This window comes from Lingula anatina, chromosome 6 (assembly GCF_051362555.1).
Source record: "Lingula anatina isolate TDL-2025a chromosome 6, LinAna3.0, whole genome shotgun sequence".
Classification (NCBI taxonomy): domain Eukaryota; kingdom Metazoa; phylum Brachiopoda; class Lingulata; order Lingulida; family Lingulidae; genus Lingula; species Lingula anatina.
In genome coordinates, this window is record NC_141772.1 from 7,651,141 (window position 1) to 7,679,082 (window position 27,942).

The 27,942-nt window shown below is 36.6% G+C and overlaps 2 protein-coding genes across 6 annotated transcripts; one reads left to right on the plus strand and one right to left on the minus strand.

Annotated features, from left to right (window-relative positions):
* Positions 1 to 3,321: 3,321 nt before the first annotated feature.
* On the plus strand, positions 3,322 to 22,782 carry LOC106153499 (fibulin-1). 5 transcript variants are annotated; one of them, XM_013527462.2, is made up of 16 exons: positions 3,322 to 4,008; positions 7,217 to 7,470; positions 8,326 to 8,518; positions 9,642 to 9,776; positions 10,629 to 10,805; positions 11,849 to 12,013; positions 13,984 to 14,121; positions 14,831 to 15,025; positions 15,521 to 15,649; positions 15,992 to 16,120; positions 16,725 to 16,853; positions 17,337 to 17,459; positions 17,741 to 17,872; positions 18,154 to 18,292; positions 20,742 to 21,007; positions 21,406 to 22,782. In XM_013527462.2, the coding sequence occupies exons 1-16, from the start codon at positions 3,933 to 3,935 to the stop codon at positions 21,546 to 21,548; spliced, it is 2,523 nt and encodes an 840-aa protein (XP_013382916.2). In that variant the 5' UTR covers positions 3,322 to 3,932; the 3' UTR covers positions 21,549 to 22,782. The 5 variants fall into 5 exon arrangements, with proteins under 5 accessions (XP_013382916.2, XP_013382914.2, XP_013382917.2 ...); XM_013527460.2 differs by lacking the exons at positions 20,742 to 21,007; positions 21,406 to 22,782 and adding an exon at positions 18,937 to 20,294 and having other exon boundaries at positions 3,326 to 4,008; XM_013527463.2 differs by lacking the exons at positions 16,725 to 16,853; positions 20,742 to 21,007; positions 21,406 to 22,782 and adding an exon at positions 18,937 to 20,294 and having other exon boundaries at positions 3,326 to 4,008.
* On the minus strand, positions 19,156 to 27,754 carry LOC106156907 (uncharacterized). Its single transcript, XM_087016354.1, has 5 exons — positions 27,549 to 27,754; positions 26,738 to 27,151; positions 25,182 to 25,308; positions 24,614 to 24,683; positions 19,156 to 24,204 (listed from the first exon to the last, which is right to left on the minus strand). Exons 1-5 carry the CDS (start codon positions 27,625 to 27,627, stop codon positions 23,173 to 23,175), a joined length of 1,722 nt encoding a protein of 573 aa, XP_086872480.1. The 5' UTR covers positions 27,628 to 27,754; the 3' UTR covers positions 19,156 to 23,172.
* Between the last annotated feature and the right edge of the window lie 188 nt (positions 27,755 to 27,942).

Consider the following 27,942-nt stretch of genomic DNA (forward strand, 5'->3'; position numbering starts at 1 on the left):
CAAATAAAAATTAACCAAACATCAAAAGAGAAGGAAGACCTAACTTTTATTTTGCATGTAAATTTCTTGTTGCCTAAGCTTGTATTTTTTGGACTATTTTTCATTTATTTAACCTAATTGAAATAAATAATTATATATATTTTGATAACGCAACCAACCGTGGATTAATGGCCCATCAACCTTATTTCAGAAGAATAACCATTACGATATTTTCATCAGTTGGAAAAATACTCAGTGGCAACTGCACATATACAAACAAGACAAACATGAGTCTGCATAACAAAAAGAAATAAGACCACAAGCATTTGGGATACTCTTTTCTGAACACTGATTGTTTTTATTCTGTTAGATTAAAATGATGATTACATTGAGTGGTATGAAAACACTACAGTTATTATAATTTGATACTGCAATATAACTGTCTTACAGGTTTTTTTACTCCCTTTCACAAGGTCACCTCTTGCTGTTAAGATGTTGTTAACTCGGGCCACGTCAAATGCAGAGGTTCCACTTAGGAGACTTGCCTATAGTAACAGCCAGATTATCAACTTGTCAATCTCTCAAAGTGTACCGGTACAAACTGAATCAGTAAAGAATATATTACCAGTACAGACTATATCACTGAAAATTATGACCAGCACACACTATAGCACTAAAGAATATCACCAGTACAGACTATATCAATAAAGAATTTCACTGGTGCAGATTATATCACTAAAAATATCACTGGTACAGACTGTATCACTAAAAAACATTGCTTGTACAGACTGTATCACTAAAAAACATCACCTGCACAGACTATATCACAAAATATTGCTAGATATGACAAGGGTCCAAGCACTTGTTGCTATGTGAACTTCAAACATTTTCCAGACCTGCAACTTATTTTTGAAATATTAGTGTAAACCTTTAAAGTAGGAATCCTGAAGTGCTTACTTGAAACCTCATCAGTCTGTTTCCTGTAGTTAGTTCTGTATCAGGTCACCAGATACAGCCTATAATTCACCCTTAAAATAGTTAGGTATTCAAAAACATTGATACCCAGCCCTGTGAAAAACACAATTTCACAGACCACTTACGGGAATAGCAAAGGAAATGGTTTTTCAATAACCAGCTACTTGTATTTTTTGTTGCGCAACTTATGTTTTCCTGTTACCATTCATTTTCATGAAAAGGAATTTTCACTCTAGTGTAGGAGAAGGATATGGTGGCTGTGAATTTTTTTGTCCTTTAATTTGGGTGGCATTAATATCACACAGTTAAGTTTCGAGTTCTGGCAAGAGTCAAAATTATCAAAGTTGCATTTTTCTGTGATAAAATGGGGTGATTTCATGGCTGATTGGCATTTTGGCAACAGCTGCTGAGTGAGGAGCGGATTTTTAAAAAAATACCATCTAAAAATAGTTGAAATGAATTTTGATGTCAAGTACTGGCAAACTGATTCTGTGCTTTTTTGGTGGTCAAAAGCCTCATTGTTTTTAAAAAATGGGTTTTGCAGATAAAGGAGTTAAAACCAAGACCTTGTATCATTGTAAAATATTTTCTATTTTCTGTATGGAAAAGAACTACAGGGTTGCCTGCTTTTCTATTTTGTTGCTTCCACTCAATTGGAATGTCCCAGTTTTAAGAATTTATGACTTGTAAAAAGTCAATATAATATTAAAAATTCATAGCTTTCCCCACTGAAAAGACTGAGTCATCACCATAGATATTTGTATAATGCAAACAGTTGCTTTAATTCCACCTGTAATTTCCCATGATGCTATCAGTAAAATGTAACACCTATTCCAAAATTACGTGATCTATTAAATATACACATTTATATTTTACTCCAAGGGGTTACGTGGAATTTCAATATTTAATATGGCCTTTGAAAGATACATATTTACATCTTGCTGTACAGGCTGATGACACTGAATGAAAGACCCATACAGGCTTCATTGCTCTATGGAAACCAGTTTTCTTTTGTTTTATGTTTTCATCCCAGGGCTTCATTTTGGTTGAGTCCAACTGATATGTGTTCATATATTGGTGTCAACCCAGCCTGTTATTTTCTTGTTCATACCTGTTGGAGTGGGCGTCACACTTGTGACACACCTGATAGAAAGATTTTATTTTTAAGCAGAGAATGATATTTTATGCTTGAAAAATGCTTGAAAATGTTTTAGTGTGATTTTAGTAGCACAGTTGAAAATCCTATAAAGATCTGTTATAATAATAATAATAATAATTTATTCGAGCATTAAATGTGACAGTTACATTTGTTAGCCCTCTATACTACAAATATATAAATAAATAAATAGTTATACATCACTACGGATTACTACTAATACAGTGTTTAAGATCATTAATTACAGTGTATACGTTGTTTAAAATACTTATTACAATTGTAAATAGTTCAATACACTGAGGGAACACACATTTTCTTTGATTGGCGTATAGCTGTACGTATCTAATGTGCCATACTTATGGTTCATGTAATATATAGCAGGATGAGGCTACTTCAGTGTGGCAGATGCTCATTTCTTTTGGAAATTGCCCTCTGAATGTATTTACCAACAGCGTACAATTCTTTCTCATTTTCTGGGCTTAGTATGATTTTAACCTTCTCGTCACTGCTTGCTAGGTGATGCATGTCACATTTAGGGAATTGTTTTAACATGCCCTCCCTCTCTTTTACATGGTGTCTACATTCTAGTAGGAAGTGCACTTCGTCCTCGATGGCAGGACAGTGGGGACAGAATCGTTCCTCGCGTGGTGTTTTAGGTCTGGTGTAGCGTCCTCTTTCCATTTCCAGAATATGATCACTGACTCTAATTTTAGCCACTTCCCTTTTTAATGACTGAGGGGCATTAGTTAGCAGGTACTTTTCAATTTTGTAGGACTTTTTTATCAGACTATAAGTTTTATGTAATAGTGTGGTAAGGAAAAGTAAAACAAACAGTGGTGATGTTCATGCAGTTTTGTGTTAATGTAAATTCAGATAACAACTTTTTTAAGTCCAAAATCAGACCTGGTTCCAATGTCATTTGAAGGTTACAATATATTACTGTGTATATTATGTACTGGGCTGAATTTTTCAATATTTCGGAATATTCGCCAGTTCAAATTATTTTTGGTAAAAAAAAATTGGTCTGGACTGACTCTTGTACTAGTAAGAAATAAGCCATTTTACAACCGACTTGATTTTATTTTATTCACAAAGTATGTGAGTATTTTTAAAAATTAATTTTGTGTTAAATCCTTAATAAAAAAAAATTGTGACAATATAGCCGATGTACATATGCTTTAACTCTTCTAGCCTGAGGCAGCTACTCTTCCCCCTAACAGTGTGAGTCTCATTTCCAGTTTAAAATTGCCTTTGTCTGAACAGCCCTCAAGTTAAGAGAAGATAATCAGCTTGAAACAACAAGTACTTGTACTTGGGAGTAGCTGAACCCCTAATCTCTGATCCAGCGTAACCCGAACCCTGCTGGTGGACCAGCCTCACATGGGACATAAATCAAAGCTGTTTGCAAGAACACACACTTGTTAGGTTAGCTGCTGCTGCTGCTGGGACCACTGCACTATCTTCCAGCAGTGGGGATTGAATCTTCCACCTGCAGGGGCTAGTGACCAGAATTACTGGACATTGGAAAGTCACAGAGGCTGACCAAGTGATCAAGTGTACCAGAAACTTTTCTCTTGAGCAGGCTGGAATTTTAAACAACAGAGATTGAACAAAGTTGTACTCATTGTGTGGGGAACATTGGCCTGGTTTCCAGAAACTGTGCTCATTTGACAGAAGATACTTTGTGGCAGTAGGGTGAAAAGCTGTGCTTTGTCTCCTAACACAAGGGGAGGTTTGCACTAAGTGGAGCAGGAAAACTTGTGTCTAGTTGCAGCTTGATTTGACATAGAAGTGTTTGAAGTAAAACATCTACATTGCCTCCATGGAGAAAGTATTGGCCTTGGTTCTGCTGTTGGCTTTTGGTTCACACTTTGTCTCACCACAAATATCAGAGGCAGGTCAGTAGAATGTGCTTAATGTGCGATAAATTTGATTTGTATCATTCTTGTAAAGTGTTATATTTCAGGTAATAGGTGGTCAAATATAATGCAGACTTTTACCCATAAGAAAGGACATACATAAATTTCATAGTCAAGAATACCACTTCAAAGTTTTATAATTATATTATATTCAATTTATTGAATACTAAATGCATAATATATATCGCTGTGGGATTTTTTATGTAATTTTATCAATATTGTGATGTTTTTGTATGTATTTTGTTCTCTTCTTTTGTCTGTTTATACTTGTGCATCCTATCAGTTACCAACCTCCATGGAAACAATATACAGCACTCTGTGGTAAAATCAATTAATCAATTTCTCCTGTTAAATTTGTTTCATATTTTGTGTGAGTCATATTTAAATGCTCTGACCACATTGGCTTGGCATAAATGGCAAAATTCAGTACACCCCCATCAAGACACAGGATGTGGTGTTGACACTGATTGAAATAACAACCACCGCTTCTCTGTTAAATCAAAATCTGATGTGGGTTTAATCTCTTATCTGGAAGGGATTTGTGATGCTGTCTTCCTTCCTTACAGTTTACAAAGTTAGGTAAAAAAAAAAGAGGATATGCTATGTACTTATAGGCCAGTTTCTAGACAAGATAAGGCTTGTCTTACTTTGTACTGCCCATCTCTACAAGTTATCTGATTGATTATAATTGGTTGACCATAGGAAGCCAATATCAATGCAAAAATAAGTCCCTTTTTACCCGTTCGGTTTCACAAAAAATCAAAAGTGATGTTTCACTTTTTTTGCGGTCATTAGTATTAACCCCTAGACCACATTCTCTTGTTCCTGACATTTTTATTGCTGAAATTTGTAATTATAAACCCTTTTTTAGCATGTTAGTTAATACCATGCATATTTTGTGGGTCAAATATTTTTGAAACATTCTCAGACCAACTTGTCAAAGAGGCAAGAATGTTCAGTCTACTTCAGCAGTGTAAGCCAAAATTTGTTGTTTTTTCTTTGAGGGGGAGGGGATATTTAGGACTACAGTGCAAGTGGTGTCCCATTTACAAGCTACAGAGGAGGGTGTAAGGCAGTCATAAGGTTTACATAAAAAATCACAAAAATTCAGTTTTTTTATTCTGCTATCTTTCCAAATTATGCACCCTATTAGTGAAAATTTTCCTTATTAGAAAGTTTCAAAGTACTGTAATATTTCACATGACATGCATTTTCAGTATGGAAAAAACTAATTTAAGAATTGAACCTGACGTCCACTTTGTTTGACATGTCACATCAAAGCCAGGTTCATTGGGTTAAAAGGTCTGATCAAAATCCATTGGTACATGTTTCAGCTAGATTCTAAGCTCAAATTATATTGAGAAGATTTTTTGTTCAGCAGAGTCATAGAGAGAAGGAAAAGGGGCTACTTTATCTAAATAGGCAAGTGGTACTAGAAGGGTAAATGGAGAAATTTATAATGTCATATTCCCTTAAACTTTTATCAAAGTTGCTATTATTAGTATTATTATTAATATTATTTTAATGAAAATAATCAAATGAAGCTACCTCCATAGTGGTGCTCTTTTCTTTGCCACATGATATCATAAAGCCTTCTACACAGAAAACAGCTACAGTGACATAATTATTTAGAAATTGAAATGTCTTGTGACAAATAACATGTTCTCATGTACACACTCCATGTACATTCACAGATAAATGTTAACAGTCATCTTGATATTTGTATTCAAAGCAGCAGAGGCAAGTTTTCAATGTTAGTAAGGGTGCTTTCCCAGAGATTTGGATCGCTCTAAAGATTAAGTTTTAGATCGACCTAACTCCCTGGGGGTTCACGCTAAATTGCTGTCAGCCGAGCGGGCACCATAGTTAATTACCCCCTTACAGCTTTTAGTAGGCGGGACAGACGCTTAAGCCAGCCAAGCTGACAGTAATCTAGTGAGACTCCCCACAGGGATAGATCGATCTAAAAATCTATGGAAATGGGGTGTAAGAGAAAGCAATATAGAAACTTTTTGGAGCGAACCCGCATATTGCCCCTCTGAAACATGCATGTGGCATTGAAATTATTTGATCAGAAATGGGTGCAGTTTTAAAATAATTCTTTTTTTTTTTTTTTTGAAAGTAAAAGTCTGTGAAAGTAAAGTCCTAGTATGTATAGCTGTGTTTGCTGAAGCAATGCTTAAATCCACCAGTGGTCAGCTGGCACCTTAAACTTGTATTCAAAATCAGCTTTATTGATTCAAGATGAAGAAAACAGGTGTCACAAGCAAGTTGGGAATTGAGTGGCCAGGAACCGAACAATAGAATCATTGGATAATTACTAGTTTCCTGTCGCGTAATAACCTTTTAATTCCAGGGTGTTTCTTTTTATCTGGTTACATTTTGTTTTCTGGAATCCATAAAGGCACAGTAAAGATTTGGGTCATGATTTCAAGGCATGTTTGACAGAAATTGCACGACACCTGAAAATATCTATTTCCTCTGTCATCTAAAGCATAAAGTTTTGAATTTTCAAACTGTGTTTTGTAAAAGATATATGTTGGAAATTTTCAGAGACTTGTGCAAAGCTGATATAAAACAGAGAATTGTAAATCTGAGAATAAATATGTTTTTATTGCAAAATTGATAAGGATAAGCTCTGGACATGGATATTTGTTGAAGAGCTCCTCTAAGCATTTGTTCCTGGATAAACAAGATATTACCAAAGATAAAATTCCTAAGTAAGAGAATTGTTAGGGTTCTCCATGAGGGGCAATAAAATCCCTGGGACTGTTCTTGATTGACCAAACTAAGTAGACATTGAGAGTAACATGTAATGCAACAAATTTATTTGCTCAAATTCTACCCATTTTTAACAATTTTGTACTTTACAGAAAAAAGGAGTCAACTGCGTGATGTTAATTGTTTGTTGTGACTCATAAGATAAACATTTACTGATTTAGTTTTCAAGGGCATTGATGCAAATATAGTCTTAAGCCGTAGGGAAATTTTTTAAATGTTAGATTTCTGAAAATGCACTTAAGTTCAGTTAAGAGAGGAGTTTTCATTTTACATAAAACTTCTTAAATATAAATACATTGCATTTTAGCATTAAGAATTTACCATAGACCTACAGAATCACAAATATTTTGTTCTTGGCATAATTTTTTTTTCAACAATGTTATAAAACATTTGCCATGTGTTTCAGATGACCAGATGCTGAATTTGCTGGAGAGATGTTGTGACCTGGGAAAATACTGGCAGGGTCGAGGTCTCTGCGACAACTACCCCAAGCCAATAGGCGGTGTTCCAATTGCCAACGAGACTGTCTGCATGGGGTCCATAAGACTGTGCTGTGTTCAGAAGCAACAACAAATTGTTCAGTGTTCAGCAGGACGGCAGGTTGCCCAGCGGACCAATGAGTGTGCAGAAATAGGGAATGGAGAAAGCAATGAAAAAAAGGTAACTTTTGGTGAATGTGTGTGTCAGAGTAAAATTGTGTAATTTGAAAATTTAGAAAAAAAAATAGATTTTTTGGTTTTCATTTTTTTATTACTAATATTTAGTGAAATACTTTTGTGGTTCATGCTGAATAGGTGGATTTTTTGGATTCAGTCTTTTTATCTTTCCCTTTTTTTAAGTCAGCAGAAAAGTTTTGTGTTATCACACTTTTATTTGACATTAATATTGGATATGTAGCTTATTGGACAGTTTCACAAATTTGAAATATTCTAAAATAATACCCCTTCATTTGGACACTAAGGAGGAGTACCAAAGGTTTTCAGTCTTAAAAGTAAGACCAACTTTTGACTTGAATTGGTAGTAAAAGTGGCACCTGGGTGTTAATTGAATGTGACAGAAAACTGCACTCCACTGACACTGACATAACTTAACTTAAATATTTTAACTGTTGTGGGTCAAACTGCAGACACGACATGTCAAATGTATCCATTTATCACTGCAGCATAGTATGGAAATTTTGGTGCATGTCAATAAATTTTTTAACCAATTTGCCTGTTACCAATACATTACATAAGGGGACCATTAAGACTGAGTACTATTGAATCCAAGTTCTGATAGATTAAAAACAAATATTGGTAAATGGGTACAATTCTCAGCAGATAACTTTGAATCAAATCTGGATAGATTTGAAGCGGTTTTCATGATCTTCAGAAAAACAGTCTGATTTTTCTGAAAAATCATTTTTATGTCAAATATGGGAGGCTTAAATATTGAATTGATCTCAATTGGAGTGTCAACCTGCTGGAAGTCTCAATCTAGACCTACCCATGTAAATAATAAAATATTCTTTCACAGGATTGTTGTAACTGCTGTAAGCTGGGCCTCCTGGCACACAACATTGGCGCCCGCTGTGACACAACCAGCTTTGATACCATGTGCGACGTTTCATTCAGGGAATGCTGTCAAACTGGAAAAGGCACGGGAAGTGGGGTTGGCTCGGTCACAGACACCACAAGGCGTAACAATGGTGCTGAAAACACCAACCCAGGTAAATATTAGTTACTATTATTTAGCACTGATCCTATCATCAAGCTTACATGATCCATATATATGAAGCATTGTATCTCTGGCAGATCTAGGGTTTTTGTTTCATTGTCAGGAGGGGGGGGGGGGGGCAGGGGGAGAAGAAAAAAAAGTAATAAAAATCTTGCTAAAATATGTATGGCACTGGGAGTATTGAACTGCTGAATTTTGTTTCATTTCACTTTTTATGCTGTTGGGTCCCAAGCCCTTCAGTACTACTGATATATTTTCTTAATGTACGAATAATAATCAAAGTTGACAGCAATAATGATAATACTTCTGAGCATTCTGCCCCACTAAATCATAATTGATATTTTGTGCACTCCATCTATAAACTGGTTGTTCATAATCTTAAAACTGTATTAATGTCACTACTTGTATCACTTGTCATTTATATTTTTGTACATTTTTTGGTGGAGGGGGGGGGGAGATAAAAAAAGATACCTCAACAATTAAGAAATGAAAAATGTAACAATAACATATAGGTGGTATGAGAATTGAGTTGTCATCTATCTTCAACAGACTGCTTCAGGGAATTGTATTTTAGGGTATAGTACTAGTATATGAGATTTAATTTTCCATTCCTTAACCTGCTTATACAAATAATTCAAAATATTTCTTCTGATACCTCTGAGCTAATGGGGGGAGGGGGGGGGGGGGGACTTGCCTGCTGTGATTCTCCCCATCCCCCACCAACCCCCACCCATTTACAGGTACTTCAATTTCAACCTCTGGATCTGCCATTGGTAACTATATAAAACACACTGTATTTTTTTTCTTAATAATTTACTGGTTTTATCTATCTATCAGGATTTGAACAGCTTCATTGAGTGTGTCTGTGCATAATTTGAATTCACATCCTTGTTCATGTGCCCCATTTATGACTTACTGAGAATAATTTCACCGCTTTTTTGGTTAAATCAAGACCATATGCTTACTTTTTTGTTCTTTTATCACTTGCTTGGCTAAGCATGCATATTCTGGTATGAAAAAACCACTTTTCAGTTTTGATGATACCTATGACTCCATTAGAAGAAGGCTATTTCACTGCTTCACATTTTATTTTTGCTTTGTCCTATTCTCAACAGTGATAAAGGGACACTGTGAACTATACCCAAATCGCTTATGCGCACACATATGCATAAGCACACAAGGCAGCTTCCGTTGCGAGTGTCGTGAAGGGTTTGAGCTTGCAGCAGATAGGCGAAACTGCAGACCAGCAAGTAAGCATTTCATATGATGTGGGCTAGCACTCTTTGTGTATAAATTAATTATTGTTTTCTGGAATAGCCCTACATGTTCATATGATTGTGCCCCTCTGTTAAAGGGGCTGTGTATTTGAAATGTACTTGTCTGTCTGTTTGTCTGCCCATTTGTCTATCTGTGTCTCTGTCTGTGTCTTTCCATCAGTTGATCTGTCTGTTTGTCAGTCTGGCTTTCTGTATCTTTCCATTAGTCAATATACTGCCTGTCCATTTGTCTGTCTGTCTGTTTGTCTGTTCATCAGTCCATCTGTCTGTCCATTTGTCTTTGTCTGTCTGTCTTTCAGTCCGTCTGTTTGTCTGTTTTTCATTAGTTTGAACATCTGTCTGTATGTCAGTGTATTATTTCTTCTTACCATACAATACAATGCTGTTAATAGGACTTTTTTTAATTTTTGAAATCCAAGGGCCTCATACTTGTGAATTAGTTGCAATTAATTTACTGGAAATTGTAAGGTTTGTATCCCTTGAGTAGTAGCACATCAGTCTTCAATCATCCTCAGCCATTAATCCATTGATTCGGAGACAGCTTTTTCCAGTCAAAGGGGTGGTCCTTTTGAACCCCCCTCCTCACCAAAAAAAAAAAAATGTTGTTGGTCTTAAATTTTCAGAGAAACATTTTGTTCAAAATATCGTAGAATGGGGGAACAGTACATTTTTATACTGTATACTTCTTCCCTCTTTTAGATTACATTATGTACCTGTCTGGTTTTATTAAGTACGACCATGTATTTTACTCTGTTATTTTCTCTCTACACCGTCTTAATATCTGCCTTTTTGCACCATATCCAATCTCTTCTTGTAATATTTTAGGAGCATCATCAAACATTGCCAACAACAACAACAACAATAACAACGGTAACCTTCAACCCACAAACAACTGTCAGATTAACAACCCCTGTGAGCATCGCTGTGTGGACACGGGACAGGCTGTGCGATGTGAATGTTACAATGGCTATGAGCTGGCGAGAGATGAGATATCCTGCACAGGTAAGTTTGATGATGGTGGTGATATGTGTAATATATTTATCCTGTTGGGGCTACATGTTCTTGTAGACAAAATTATAAATTACACCATCTGTGGACAGGGGTTTGTAGAAAACAAGGATAAACCACAGTATATGTAATTTAATGACTAGTAATTATAATTAATGTGAGTGAATTTGTAGTACCTTGAAAGGTACACATTTTCAATTCACATAATAACATATATTTTTTTGTTTCAAAAGTGCAAATGCATTTGGAATAAAAAACTTTTTTCAGAAGATGCCTTACCCACTGTCACTTGCTTTAAAACTCACAGTTTTTGATTTTGCAAAAGTCCTGTTCTCAACGAATTTGATTTATCAATTTTAGGCCTCACTGTAAGAGGCAGACCCTGATTGCAATTCCTTCCGAAAACAAACCAATGCTTTATTCTGCTGACCACAGTCACATTGCAAAAAAAGGAGGAAGTGCAATCAAGGTGTCTGCAACACTGTACCCACCCGAGTTTCAGAGGACACTTGTAACTTATCTCTTATTTATCAGCATCCTTCTGCCCTTTCCAGTATCTCCTAATGGGGTACTAAATGAGTGTCTGATACTGATACCATATTATCTGATACATGCTTATGGTAGAGTGTGGAGTTTCCAGTGTTCTCTGAGTCTCAGAAGTTAGGCCTAAAACTGTTTTAGTGAAAACTGATGAGAAGAGGACTTCAAATTTCCTGCTTATATATCACCTTATTGACATGGAAAACTATAACTGTTCACTTTGTTGTACCTAAAATTGCTTCAACTTAAAAAACACTTTTCTCAAAATATTACATTTCAGTTTGTTAATTTTTTTCTGTTACTAATGCACTCTGATTTTCATTTGTTCAGTTTTAACTTTTTCAAACTCAAATAACAGAATGATAAATATGAATTTGCCATCAGGCTGATGAATTTGTACATGTTATCAGTAAAATATGTATATTTGTATGAGATGTTTGAAAAAGCTGCACCCATTTCCACATTAACAAAGTCCTCTCTCACACCTCCCTGCTTAGATATTAATGAATGCCGGCGTTACAACCCCTGTGCTCAAGGACAGGAGTGTCAGAACTCACTGGGGAGTTACCGCTGTATTGGCCTCAGTGGAAACATACCGCTGGTTCCCTCCACCGAGTGCACCCTGGGCTATCAGTATAACCCACAGAGCGGAAACTGTGAAGGTTTGTTCTGGGAATGGTTTCACAAAATAACTTTAACTCAAAAATTGGTGAAAAGTTTAGACTAAAAATCTGGTGTACAGTATGTCATTTCAAGGTATTCTAAAGCAGTCCTTGTAAATACAGGAAGTGTTTATTTCAAATCAGGCACAGTATCCCTTATAGTTGAACAATCACTGACTTGCCATATCATCATTGTCCTGGTTAATTTTTGTCTTGCCTACAGTGCATTAGCACTAGGTGAACTGCTGCTTGTAGGAGCCTTGCAGTGACAAAAAAAGAGCTTTTGGACTAAAAATTTAGACCAATTTTTGGACAACAGTTCTTTTCTGAAACAGAACCCAGATGGATTTTTTTCTGCGAAGTGTGCACAGTTTGCCCAGTGATGTAGGACTCATCCCCCAATGAAACAGTTGTTCTACATAGATCAATCATACTCTGCATTGAACTCTCACTGAATTCAATCAGATTAAAAGATTACCACGCCTCTTTTGTTTCCAATGTACTTGTATAATCACCATAATCACCAGGATTTCTGCATTCTACTCAATGCCAGGAGATGGATGGATCTGTACAGAATGATAGTTTCATTTGGAATGTTCCCGTAGAGTGTCGTCTGTTACTTCTCTTTATAGCTTATGCTCGAGATGAGTTTCTGTCAGTGCTGTGAAATTTGGGGTAACATGCTTGCTTTAGAGGAAGATTCAACTTATCAATTCTGTGTGCATGGTTTTTAATGCCTCCTCTTATAACTATAAACCTGTATTACCATGACTGTTTTTAGACAAAATACCACTTAGTACATTCCCAATCACCACAAGCATGCTAATTGTTCTTTGATTAGCAGTAAAATAAGATAAAAATTCAAAAACATGAAGCAGTTTATTCCATTTCATTCAATGTCACTCAGACCAGAGTTCTTAGCTGCAATTTTGTTTCTTAACTACAAAAACTGAGTATGAGTAGGCACTTTTGTGGTTCTGCCATTTTTGTGGCATTTTCTGGGACATACGTATTGCATTACAAAATCGAACCACATTTCACCTTCAGCTGTCATCACCTGTTAACACGAAGGTGTAATCATATAGTGTTAGCACATTCTACTCAATAATATTATTTTCCTCTCCACATTTTTCATGTGGCAATTAACCCTGTCCTGATTTTTCAGACAAAGTCAACAGTAAAAATATCAGAATGAACCCTATTCTAGACATGAGTACCAGATGCTTTTTGTTGTTCGTGGCATCTTTTTACTGGTTGATGGTTACCATTGATGTTTGAATAAAAAGAAGCTGTAGTATCAATGTTTTATCAAAGGAGTGTATTATTAATGTTGAATTGCCTACTTAGTACATATACATGAAAGTATATAGAAGCAGCCCTGAGCTAGCTATCATACTATACCCTCAGTGCACATGTATTAGAAAGCTCTTGTAGATTAGAATTAGTATAATAATACTGAAATATATTGGAAATATAGCAATGTAAAATATTCACTTGGTTGATGTGTCCTTTTGAAAGCTATATTTTGTAAATTAATTTTTTTATTAAGATGTTGGTTTTGATCGTTTGGTCACGTTTCTTTCACACATTTTATAAAAAAAGTTTACATTATTAAAATCAATACACTTGCATTCATCTTCAAAAGATTTCTAAAAAAATTTAATTCATATTGATTGTCTGCTCTAAGATGATACAAATTGTATTTATGTGAAGTTAGAATAATAAATTCTTCAAACAATAGCTTAAACTTAGATGTATTTCCACAATAGCTTTAATATATATTCGTTTACTGTAGAATACTTCATTCTCTGATGAAGTTGTCCTGTGAGACATAAAACAAAAGAGGGGTAATAACTCCTGACTTTAAGCTGTTGTTGAAGAATCTACTATTGGAACTTAAATGTATAACACAACTGATAATATTTTTTTCCTGAGTTCATGTAACAATTATTATGTTTTCACATTTCTAGATGTGAATGAGTGTGTTAATGGCAACTCTTGTCCTGGGGGGTCAATTTGCAGCAATACCATTGGTTCCTACCAGTGCACTAGGGAGAGAAGCTGTGGAACTGGGTACACTCTCAATGGGCAGACCAATATGTGTGAAGGTATATATGGAACAGCAAGGACTCAATATTCAATTGAATATTGAGTCCTAGCCTACAGTAAGAAGTTGGGATGCATCCTGGTTCACACATCTAGTAGCTGGGTTGGTCCCAACTCTGTGCAGGATTCTTGCTAAAGTGCTATCAGTGGAATCTGGCTTAGTCCACGTATAGTGCAATGTAGTTAATTACCCCTAGCTGCTCGAGGAGACATGCCTGACAACTGAGCTGATTGCACTTTAGCGAGAATCCCTACAAAGTTGGATCCATCCAGCTAGTATGATGTCTGAATAGGAATGTGGTCTTAGACAACAGTGCCAGAATACCAAACAGCTTGAAAATGCCACCTCTGCAGTGGCAACTCCAGGAGAGGTTACAGTGTGGAAATTGGAGAAAAGCAAGCAGTATTTTACCATCCCTGTACCCTGCATTTTGTAGTACATTTGTCCTTGTCTTCATTTTTATATTTGAAAAAAAAATGAATGATAGAGAATATATAATCCTTGTGCCCCCCCTTAACAAATTCCTGGATATCCCACATACACGTGTGCTTACTTGCCCATAAAACGTAAGTCTGGAAAAATAGTTACATATATGAATGTATAAAATGCATATTTAGATATCCATGGGCATACCTTCACTGGCAGTTACAACTTTTGTTAATGCCAAAATTAAAAAGTTATCCATCAAATTTGGAATGTCTCCTTTTCAGATATCGATGAATGTGCAAAACCAGAAACCAACAACTGCGGAACCGTCTTTGAGTGTGTTAACATCCCAGGGTCCTTCAGGTGCAAGTACAAGACTTGTCCAGTGGGGTATCGCCTTAATGGCCAGACGGGGAACTGTGACCCAGTTTACTGCCGTACAGGAATGAAGGCTGACCCAGTTACTGGACAGTGTGTGGGTGAGTAGGAAAACATAGAATAGATGCAAACAGATGCAAAGTGGAAAGAGCATTGCAAGTATAAAATGAAAAGTGTGATAAAATTTTTTTACGTAATTGTTCTGATGGAATAACAATGAAATTCTGGTAAATGTCAAAGGTCAAAATTATTGTTCCATATGATTGAAGATTTTTATAAAGACAAAACTTGTCAAAATACCTGATTGTATTATACATGTAGATGTTAAAAAGTAATTGTGTGTTTAAACTGTCTGTCTGTGGCACCTTTGTTTATGTGCTTAAAATTGATATATGCAACAACTACCTACAGTATATCCTTTTACATGATGATTTTTTTTCCTTAAAGATATTCTTAGGATTTGAATTTTTATTTTAGCAAAGAGTTCCACTACAGGTAAAAAGACTTTCCTACGTAAACAATCTCCTTATCATCTCTGTAGGAATAACATATTCTTTTAGAAAAATGAATTGCCCATGACATATTCTTTTTTCCAGACATCAATGAATGTGAGGCCCAGGGCACTTGCAGTGTTGGTCAGATCTGTGAAAACACTTTTGGATCATATCGCTGCAGGGACAAGTGCACATCTGGCTATGAAGCTGATGCCAACGGAATCTGTAGAGGTTAGGGTTTTTGGTCTATTTCTGTTCTTCTTCTCAATTAAGACTTTCATCAGCAATAAAGACTTTCATGTATATACACTGACAAGGATAGGTATTTCTTGTCATAATATCTGAACACAGTAGTCACTGAGAAAATACCAGATGGCAGCCGAGCCAAGAGCATCTTATGCCTTGGTTGACCAAGCTATGAAGCAGATCTAGAACTAACATTATATTTTAAAACTTCATAATTTTCAAATTGGTACACCCATAGATGTAAGGTAAAGATATTTGTTCTACAGAATGAAATCAAGTCATTATGTAAGTTATAACATGGAAATGCTTTGTCTTATTTTCAATCAGATATAGATGAATGTTCCAGAGGAACTGCAAACTGCCCACCTGGCCAGCAGTGTTTGAATCTCCCAGGGTCATTCCAGTGTCAGTGTGGGGAAGGCTACGAATTCAACCCAACAAAAAGAACTTGTGATGGTTAGTAAAATAAGAAAAAACAAAACAAAACATGGGGCCACATTAGCTTGCTTCATGCCAAATACCCTGCTTGTAGGCAGGGCAGTTCTTCCAAACAGGGTAATGGCAAGAACCATCCTTTTGGTGTAGAAAAAAAACATTCTGATTAAAAATATTTCAGAAAAGTAGGACCAACATGAGGTTTCAAGATAAAAAGGTCAACTATTCTGGAAGGATACCCCCCCTCCCCCACCCCCTTGAAATTGCAGGCTACTGACCTAAATATGGATGGTTGAAGAAGATTTATTTTTTCACACAAAAAAGAGACAGCTAAAATGTGTACATGCTCAATAGCTGTCTAAATACAATATACTGTATGCATGAAAATGTGTGTTTTTATTGAATGGTGAAGACATACATGTACTTGAACATGTATATGGTCAACAGGCCAAGTTAAAAGTCAATATTTTTACCTGCCTAAACACCTTATTATGGAGACCATGTAATCAACATTTTCTTGCATGAAGAGAGAAATTTATTTACATTTGATTTTCCCAATTTAAATAATCAGAACAATTTATTTCCAATTATATTTCAATGATAATGATTTGCATTTGATTTCAAGATGTGGATGAATGCACCCGCTATGGCACCGTCTGCTCTTTGAATTCAAAATGTCAGAACACCCCAGGTTCCTATGAATGCACCTGTAACACAGGCTTCAAAAGAGCACGGAATGGGCGTAACTGCATTGGTAATGTGAATCACAAATTGTTGAATTCTGGCAACAGATTTTTTTTTTCATGTCAGAGTCTTCAAAACTTTTTCTGTCTTATCAATGTTTTTTACCAGACTAAGAAACATTTTCAGATTCAAATAAGCTGAACCTGATGCTGTAACAGCATATAACTTTTCATGGTGATTAAAGATTAGACAAATATTTCCAATAAGTACCCATTTGAATAAAGTAATAATTTTAAGTTTGTAATGCACAACAGAATAAATCATAATAATTGTTTATTATTCTGGAAACTGTGAAGATAAACATGGTTTTAAACGTTACAAATTAGAGAGAACAATGTACAAGAGGATATAAACATGTGATAGATGGCAGAAAAAAACTGCCAGAGTTACGAAACAACATTTATAACTGCTAATCCAATTTTCACCCACAGTGCTCTCTACACATAGTAATTAGAATCTTTGAGAATGAACACTAATTAAATTCTTGCTCCAGACATTAACGAATGTGAGGAGAGTCCAGGCATTTGTCCTCACAGTTGTATCAACACCTGGGGCAGCTTCCAGTGTACCTGTAGAGAGGGGTTCAGACTGGGCACAGATGGCAGGACCTGTGTTGGTACGTTCTAACAGGATGCACACTAGCAGCAAATGAGACATTGCTTTAATATAAATAAATTCAAGAAATTTGAAAACTTTTCATGTTCCTGTTATTTATTTATATTTATTTATCTCATTAGTTTTTTAATTTATGTACGGTCATGTCTTCAGAAAGTTTTTTCTTTGTGTTTGTGTTGAACTGTATTTCTGTATAAATTTATTTATCTTTTCACTCATTATTAATTTATTTATCTGTTCACTCATTATTAATTAATTTATTTATATATTTATTCTACACAGATATAGATGAGTGTGAAGAGTGGGCAGACAAAGGGCGACTATGTATTGGACTGTGTCAGAATACTGAGGGATCCTACACTTGCTCCTGTCCTGCTGGCTACAGAATGACACCTGGTGGCAGAATTTGTGCAGGTACTGGAGTCTGATGTCGTCTGCTGGAAAAATGTCATCAGCACGTACTGCTGATAACGAAGAAAAAAGTAAAAAAATTATATGTGTGTGTAAGAAGTAGTTTCAATTCAAAATCATTGGGAATTCAGACTTTACTAACAGTAACATTAGAATATGAATTAGACGAAGAAAGGGGAAATTATGGGTACTGTAGGCTACACAAGTTTTAAAGAACCTCATTTATCCCACTTCGTACACTTCTTATTTCATGTGAAAAAACGGCTTTTGGTTGTTGTTTGCAGACATTGACGAGTGTGCTGAAGGTTCTGCCAACTGTAACGGGCCCAATCAACTCTGTATCAACACCAGGGGGAGCTTCAAGTGCAATGTGATCCAATGTCCCCAAGGTTTTATGCGTCAAGGCGGACAATCTAGTGCGAAGTAAGTTTTCACTGCGTAACGCTTGGCTCAGGCTGGTTTGTAAGTTGCCAACACTAACTTACAATGACTTGGATTTAATTTTCTTTTTATTTATTAACTTATTTATTTATTTATTATTTTTATTATTTTATTATTTTTATGTATGTATTTATTTATTTATTTAATTTTTTTTTTTTGATAATTTTATTAGCCTCGAGCTGATATTTAAATAATATATCACTGTAGAAACTGAATGGTAAGAATCTGCATTAGGATAAAGCCTTGTTTTTGCACTCAGATCACCGCTTGGGTTGTGGTAATCGATTGTGTAGTGGATGTAAATTCGGGTTTGCATGGCAAGAGTAACTTCTTGGGAATTCACGTCTTTTAAAATTAAAAAAGTGTCACCTTCAAAATCTGAATCATGCATTAAAACATTTTTTTGGGTAGAATTTTCAACACTTGCATGATTTTTTTTCCACAAACAATTTTTCTGATAACAATAACACACAAGCCAAACGCACTACTCACTATAGGCCTATCCGTGTAAGGTTACAATAGAATCGAATAAAACAAAGATTATCCAAACCATGAAATTGCCCTTCAAATGCAAACTAGTTGATGCTCTTCTAATGCAGGTTTTTATTTCTTTTCACTTTCTACAGTAGCGTCCGCTGCCAGCGAGTATCATTCATCTGCGCTCAGGGAGACGTAGCGTGCCAGGAGGCCCCCCTGTCCTACTCCTACAATTTCCTCAGTTTCCCCACAAAGATCCGCATCCCCGCCGAGCTGTTTACCATGCGAGGGCCCTCCTCTCCGTATAGGAGGGTGGCGTTCGAGCTGATCTTGGATTCTGCACGTAACCCGGCCAGTGGCATCCAGAGCGTCTTCCGCAGCCATTTTAAGTTAGACAACACGAGGCCGTATGAGGTCGTAGTGAGCTTGGACAGGCCTATCACCGAAGCACAAGATATTGAGCTGACGCTGAATATGAAATTGTATAATCAACCGGATAACACTTTCCTTGGAGTTGCTGTTGCCAAAATTACCATCTACGCAACCGCCGATCAGCTTACTTAATTTTGATCAAGTCTATTGAACAGCTGCTTAAATTTCAGAATATGCCGTCCAATGTGTGAAAAGCAAAACGCAATTTTGCTCAGCGCTGAACTTGTGAAAAGAAAGAATTTTTATGTAGATTCTATGGTTTCATTGATAAGTGTTAAACACGATTGAGGTTGGAAATCTCAGTAAATCTGCAAAATGTGCTTGAATTTAACTTTTAGGATTGTTTAAGGTGTAAGAGCAAAGGTCAACTAATAATTCAATTTATCAATAACTATAGCTACAATTTTAGAACGTAATTTTCATATATTAGGATTTGGTAGAATAAAGATTTTATGTCATTGTTGGGCGTGAATAAAGGAGTTGGATTCAACAGCTAATTCCAGATTGTAATTTTTAGTAAAAGAAGGTTTGTGAATCGTTTTCTTGTGTTTCAATTGAACAGAATATTGTAACTGTTATGCTCGCTTACTTGTGGCCAAACAAAGTAAAAAAAACAACATTTTGAGCTTTTGCCAACTCCTTCAGAAGGCGTGATTTTTAGACGGAAAGGCAATGTATTTCAGTTTTTAACTTGTTTGGACTTTTTGCCAGACCAAAATGGGATCAGGATTGGATTTTGGTAGACGTGTATATTATAATTATATCAGGTTTTAAATTAGAATTAAAAAAATGGATATTGATTCAACATATGGACCAGATAAAAAGGTCACGTTTAACGGGTCTGTTTTGAGATTGTCTTGAATTTGTAAAGGATTGTTTCATTTTATGTGTACTTAGTTGACAATATCCAGCTGTAAGTCAGATATTCATTAAAGATATGACCATATTTTCATTAATCTGATAAAAAGGTGGAAACTGCCTGTTTTGTGTTTGTCCTGAAACTGTTGATATCTGGAAAATCCGTGCTGTACATCTAGAATGAAATAAATTCTTTTGCGTTCAGGTCTTAAAACAATGTTTTTTTCTATATTACACTTGCTGCATGCAGCTGATTATATACATACATACGGAAGTTAAAAGTGTTATAAAACAAGTTGAAAAAAAGTCAACAAGAAATCGACCATGAACTTGTTAAATTTATATTTTCCTGTCTATCCACAAAAAAATGCATGCATTTCATAAACCGATCTTAATTGAGCTTAATAAATTCTCTTTACTTATAGTCACAGAAAATCAGCAAGTTTGATTTTGAAATTTTCAAAAATGCAAGACACATTCTTGCCCCTGTCAACACTATCGTCTGCACAGAATAATTAAACAATAAATACAGTTAAAGAAAAAATTGCTTTATAATTTGAAATCTTACAGTTCACTTGTAACAGCTGCCCCTACTCGAAGCATGAAGATTATATTCTGATTTTAATCTTAATTACAAGTCATCCATGTTGAAAACCATTTCCAGAATCCTTACAGACGACGGCGTCCTTTGTCTGCGCAAGGCATGTAGCACCCTCGACATTGAGTGCCTCCTCAACCAGACGCGGTCAGTGGCATTTCAGTACCTGTCCATCCCAACAGTGACCAGATTGGATCCTGGCCGTAGTGAGCTGTTAATGAGCGTCCAGGCACAGGTGGACGGCTACGTCATGTATCCCAACGTGAAGCTGGACATTTTGAGCGGGAACGCTGAGGAGCTGTTTGAGTTGGCCAAGACAACCAGGACTGGAGGTAAATGTCCATGTACTTTAGGCTGTGTGTTTCTGACTTTTTTTGCACATTTGACAAAACCATGAACTTTTTTCTTTCACAAACATTGTCAAAACAAGAGATAGTTAAACGTTATAAAAGAAGGCCGAGTAAACAAGAACTGCATATTGAGTTGCGACTATTACATTTTTTTAATTTTAGTAGTGAAAATGGCTTCAGGTATTCTTAACGAATTGTAAATCATAACGCGAATGTTCAGATTCGCTTTCTTGCATGAAAATTGAATATTCATTGATTATCTATCACTCCTTGAAAGTTGGTTTACGTAATGTTAAAGGTGCGTGTCGTATCACTGTGCTGTTGTCTCACACCTTATTTCATGACATTGAATCTATGTGGTTTATATCTTCATTTTTCAGGTGAGCTCCGTCTTATCAAACCCATACGTGGCCCCGCCCTCCATCACCTGTCTCTTTCCCTGGGCAGTCGGAACCGTGCAGGTTACCTGGTCTCCAAGCACATCGCCTTCGTCACCATAGACGTGTCTAGGTATCCCTTCTAGACACACTCTGGACCGCGTAATTCAATCACCGTATTCGGAACAGTGAAAGCTAGATGTCTTTTGTGAACAGCCTTTATGCCAATGTGCAGTCTAGGATACATTGGCAATGCGATGTCCGTACGATGGCCGTAAATCCCTTTCGTGCGATTTGTCATACTCAGGCGCCGCACGAAAAGGGATTTACGGGCAGTAAACGAGCATTGTACGGAAATTGCACGGCAAATGTAATGTAGGCTTTACTCTGAAAGAAATTGTCATCAAAGTTCATTGGCTCAAGCACGTGTATTTGTCGTAAGCGGCGAAGTCCGCCTTTTGATTGTTATATATTTGTTTTATAGGATACGTGATGAACTGCTGTTTTATTTTATCAGTTTACTCTCGTCTCATGCATATATCGCCAGTTTCATGTTCAGAATGTTTTAGAAGGTCACGACATTCATGTGTTGAATTGAACCGTGGGAAGTTCTATAATATTTTTTCGTACACTTGTACGTGCCATGTTTATTGCTTCCAGCTTTAAGTTACTACAGCATTATGAAAAATATGATATGCTTTTTACATACTATATGATACCTCGAATATAAGATGAAACATGCGATATTAACCGTGGGCTAGCCGGAGTACTTATACTTACAACAGAAAAGTTGAAAATGGCTACCAATATTTAATTGAACAAAATGATGATATCATAAATTTTATATTTGTATCTTTCAGTTTAGAAATCAAACATCGGATATTTAGGTTCCCATTATGTTTCTTATATGATTTTTACAAGCAGTATTATCATAACCAGTATTATCTCTTCTAACCATTGCTTGTGCACTCGCTGGTTTGGAGACGGCTGATTTAGCATTATATGAAACAGTCTTGTAAATCAACACGCCGATGATGATATATTACTATGTACTACAATATTGATACATCAGATTTTGGTAGTGGGAAATATACAATAATAATTTTGATACAAATTGACTCTAGTTATATATTTAGCAAGATGATTTATTAAAAAAAATATTTCTTTTGATAAATATAACATTTCAAAACAGTTCGTGGCGAATAATTTCAATTCATACATGTATAATCCCATTTCAGCGAAACATATGGGGTTATTTAAACAATATTTATGAACATGCACATTTATATTTACCCTAGGCACCCAAAGCAATAATCAAAGTATTTTCTTATATTCTAGCTTATGTTACGCAATACCAATAAACGTCTGACTTGAATTACAGCTGTCGCTACTTTTTATTAGTTACGCTTACTGTTTCCCTGTTTGTTTGATTCTGAGTCAGGTATGGTGTCAACAATGGTTTTTTATCCATATCTCCTAAACTTAAAATGGATACACCAATCTATAAGCACTCATTATCACCGCGGACAAACATTACCAACATACATCTCTTCCGAGGTGTTGGAACTCCTTGTTCCGATCAAGCTTAGCAATGGTTTTGCAAAACTGACTGTGTCAAGAAAGACAAACAAATTTATGTGTCGAGTTCTGAGAACATGGTACTGATCTAAAAAATATTAACTTTAAATTAAAAGACTCGTCTGGCCAATTTTAACAAAGTGAGATGTCATTTTTGACAAAAATAAACTAAAACTACATGCTATGCTTGGTTCATTCTGATGTCAAGGTAAGTGTCAGATAATCTGACTCTTGAGATTCCTGGGGATTATTACAAGCTTCTTCGTTCACACCACGAGATCCACAATCTATATTTAAATTTGATGCTTCGCTCATTGTAACATCGTTGGTAGCATTTCCGATCTCGCTTGATTCCCCTAACGATGTCCCGCTTGACGTTGTCCTGGAAGATGCAAAAATGTCTGCGTAAAGGTCGTTTGAGATGGAAGTGGGTGACTGCGGAACGTCGTCTGCTCGATATATTATTTGTCTCTGCTTTACGTAGCTATAATCCCCACTAAGAAACGCTTCATCGTCTATTGTGTTCCTGTTGCTTATGTACGAATATTCATTAGATCTTGTTGGAACCGTTAATTTTGTATGGGGATTATACGTTTCATTTTGTCGCAATGTATTACTATCGCTATATCCATGGTTTTCAAGCTCAGACTTTTTCGTTTGATTGATGCTATTTGCAGGTGGTTTAGATCTAAAAATGACCCCTGTGCGTTTTTCTAGACTTGTCGAATTAAAAAGTTCAAGATATGCCGGCTCATTCAGTTCACAACCATTGGTGACGTCATCAGACGAGACCGTGTCACGTGACGAGTCTCTGACGTAAACAGCGGTTTCTTCCCAATTGTTTTCAGGCTTGTGACACTGGGGATTTTCCTCGCTGTCATCGTGATTGACACCAAATATCTGCTTGGCGCAGCTGTAGTTTCCGCTTTGGGTGACCTCCTCACCAACTGTCGTCTGCTCCGGTTCACTCCCCGAGTTAGTTGGACTGTTTACCCTTTGATGGCCATTGAACTCACTGAGTGTCGTTATACTTGGTACATAGAGTGGGTTATCTTCTAAGAAACCCGAGTAATGATTTGTTTTGGGGACAGGATCGGAAGGGCGATGAAGAACCTCATAATTCCTGGTAACGGACTCTGGGGCATGATTTTCATAGATGGTGGAGACGGTGTTCACGTTTCGTGCACTTGTAACAGACTCTGCAGGGTCATCGTAGAGTGGACTCTGAAACAATTAGCAAAATGTTCATTAGGATGAATGGTTTCAGTAAATTAAAACGTAATAAATAACCATAAAATAATTTTAAAAGGCCTTCTTGCACTAAGCACTTACTTATGACCAAAGCCGACCTACAATGGTCCAGATCGTCAGAAAAAAACATGCAACTTTTTTACCCAAGAGTTGAAAACTTAGGCCTACTAACTGCAAATGCCTTGATTACCAGAAGTTTCTGTTCATTAATTGCACTATAAATATCCTGCAGTCATAGCAATGATCTCTGAGTGCAATCAGCTCTAGTATTGCGTGCTACGTGAACCGTATGCGTCTTAATCCTATTCACAGTTTTTCTAGGAATATACGCGAGGGGTCAGTGAAATGGAAATATAGGATTTTGTAAATCATCATAACCAACCTGGGATTCTGTTCTTCTTGATCGGCGGCCTGAACTGGCTCTTCTTTGAACAGGATTGTGTAGGTGAGTTCTAGAAAACACGGGGATGCTATTTATTTAGAGCATAATTAGATCCTAAATACTTTGGCAGTTTGTCTATGAGAACGTCATTACAGTAGATGTTATCTTCGTCTACTGTATATATGTAGGTCTACAACATGAAGTTTTAAGCATGGCATTTTAACACTAAACCCCACAAACCGATAGAAAGGCCCATGAAATGCATAGTTACGACCCAGAGTTTCAGAATTTGCATGGAGCCAAAATGTCTTTAACGTGAAACAGAAAAGATGCTTATGAAAAAGAATTTGTCACCAATTGTCTCCAATAAGCCATGAAACTCCAATTAATCCGTTTTATATTTTGTAATTAGTCGTCACACCTTGAAATACAGAACGGTACATCAGAGCCGCGATGATAGATTATTGTTTTTTGAATCATGACATAAACGGAATATATCTACATTTTTAAAATGAAGTTTGAATGAAGTGTGATAATTTAGCCTTCGTGAACAATATTTTACACCCACCTTTTCCATATGCACACTGCGACTATGAGTAACGCAACAATAGCAAGGCTGCCTGCAACGCCGCCTCCGATTGCTGCTGCATTCAAGTTGGGACCTGGTACCTCGTCGTTTTTCTTTCCAGCTGGGGCTGTCGAGATAAAAAAGGGAAGAATGTACCACATTTATTGTTCTAAACACAGGTCTTCTTTTGACACCCGAGTTTCAGAGCACTGACGGTGGGTCTCTCCTTCCTTGCTCACGTTCCCCATAATCTTTTCAGTTGTTGGGAAACGGTTTGAATGAAAGTGGTGAACAGGGGTGGATCCAGGATTATTTGAAGGGGGAGGTCCGCGGATGCGAAGCCGCCCCTTCCACCCCCCCCCCCCTCCCATGGTGTGGGGTTCGGGGCCTGCTCAAGGACCCCGAAAATTTTTTCTTGTTTTGGAGAGCAAACAGTGCCCTTTGGTGCGGTTTAGAACTATGATTCAGCTAGTCAAAATGATGAGATGAGAATATTGGCGTGATATATTTTTCAGAAACCGAAGGGGGGATCAGGATCCCCCTGACCCCCCCTCTAAATCTGCCACTGGTAGTGAGATACATATAACTACCAGCGAGCTTTGTGACTGCTTTTTTAAACCGTCTGCATATTTTCGATTTAAAAAAAAAACAGTGAATATTTTAAGATGTTTTGATAGGACAAGGGTATTTCATCATAGCCTTAGGCGGCTGGAATCTATTTATCAATACAAAGACAAAATTGTTAGTCCCGCTCTCCTTCCCATTACAACACACACGCGAGCACGCGGGCACATACACACACACACACACACACACACACACACACATACTTTAAGGGAGCCAAGAGACCATTCTGAGACCAACAGAAACATGACACTTTTAATTCAATAAATATTGGGAAATATTGGGAAAAAGAATGAACGATGAACAATTAAATTCCCAAAGTCTAACCACTACTTGACACTTGACATTCTGGATCGAGCAGTGCAAATTATTATGTTACAGGATAACCTACGTGTATTAGTCGTTGTGGGACAGGTTAACCTATTGACATTACTCGAGCTACCTACCAACTTATACCACAGTATGAAAATGATTTATCTCAGTCATTGTGGTTTGGAAATGTCGAATGATAACCTTAATGTACCTGTAATGTAGTTACCGTTGTCATGTTAGCAGATACTGGAGCTACAATAAAGTTTGGTAGTACAAAATTTGATGATTAAAAAATCACAGGCTTACTTTGCGCCGATTAAAAATAAGAATCAAATTATGATAACTGATGAGTCAGTTCTGCTAACACATTTATACATGTGGTTATGGCCAACTGAAAATGTTCTAACGAAAAGAAGCACTTTTTTCAATTTGATAATTGATGAGACAGTGGCGTGATGGGAGAAAGTTCTTAGCAAGAACTGAACGCATTCACTTAAACAACAACAGTTCACGTTTTCCACGTGTATAATACGTCATAAGTACACTGCAAGTTAAATACTAAACACACAGCCCGTTCTCCATCGGAAAGTGGAAGAAGGTATAAAATGTATTGCACTCACCCGTCGTGACGTCAGCTGGAGCAAACCCTGACGTCATATCTGTTGTAGACTTTGGTGACAGTGTAGTTTTCACTAGAGGCTTATCTGTTGTCATTGTTGTTGTTGCAGCTTCAGTCACAGACTGAATGGCAGTTGAAGTCATTTCAATTTTTGACACTGATGTTGTTATTAATGGTGATGCAGTTCTACTAGACGGTCGATTTGTTGTTTTAGTTGGCTTCGACGGGCACTTATACACATGTATACAAAATCCGAAAATTTCACAAGACTGTTTGTAAGAGTTAAATAACCCCAAGGTGCACGTTTCTTTCTTCCACTGTCGATTAATACACTTGAAGTACGATTTACAATCCCCAATAACTAGGTATTTCCTGCTATCATTGCAGTTTTTTTGTGTGAAGCCACAGGGCCATTCTGCAATAAAACAAGTAGTAAAATCGTGAAAAGCCAAGGAGACGTACTAGTAGGTCTATATATCATCCACTACACAAACGGTTTGCTTCTATACATGTTTATCTTTTAATACCATTTTATATGCATCAGCACACTGTGGATTTAGCAAGGGATGGTTAATATCACCCTTTTAAATACAATGTGAAGGGATCTAACTCGAAGGCCTGCATGGCCAAACTTGGGCTGAGAAGGCTTCCATGCTGTGTAAAAGCAAAACTTTTATAACTATAAGTGTTGACGAAAGGTTAAAGACCAGGATTAATGTTTAGGCAAACGGAACAGTAAATGATAGCTGGCCGTTAAAAAAATTAATATGACATACAATGCTGGAGATGAAACTGAACAGATGAAGTGTTACCTTGGGTTGCCATAGTTTTCTCCTGTCCTTTTGTTGTCATTACAAAGACGGACAGCATAACAAAACAAGTCAATTCCATCCTCTACGTAGACAAAACATTGGAAAGGGGGACGCTATATAGACTTTGATTCAACACCTGACTACGTTGCATTGATTGATGCATCGTGAATGTTTACCTTGGTATATGAAGGGCACATGACAGTGACCCTTGGATGCCAATATCTCTGCTATTATTTCAACACAAAGGCCTGGTTTATTTAGATGTTTGGTTTACGGACCACGTTTTGGCAAATAAATTATAATTCATAGACATGATCACGATCGCAATAGATCAATTTAGATAGCTGTTAAGAGGATTGGATATGTTTTGCCATTGAATCAAATTCATTACCCA

Bases quoted from the DNA above. Each gene is read 5' to 3' on its own strand.
- LOC106156907 (XM_087016354.1), bottom strand. From the start codon at position 27,627: ATGGAATTGACTTGTTTTGTTATGCTGTCCGTCTTTGTAATGACAACA. The intron at 27,152-27,548 runs GTAACACTTCAT...GTTTTATTGCAG, and splicing joins GAAAACTATGGCAACCCAAG to AATGGCCCTGTGGCTTCACA. The intron at 25,309-26,737 runs GTGAGTGCAATA...TTATCTCGACAG, and splicing joins TCCAGCTGACGTCACGACGG to CCCCAGCTGGAAAGAAAAAC.
- LOC106153499 (XM_013527460.2), top strand. From the start codon at position 3,933: ATGGAGAAAGTATTGGCCTTGGTTCTGCTGTTGGCTTTTGGTTCACAC. The intron at 8,519-9,641 runs GTAAATATTAGT...TATTCTCAACAG, and splicing joins TGCTGAAAACACCAACCCAG to TGATAAAGGGACACTGTGAA. The intron at 14,122-14,830 runs GTATATATGGAA...TCTCCTTTTCAG, and splicing joins GCAGACCAATATGTGTGAAG to ATATCGATGAATGTGCAAAA.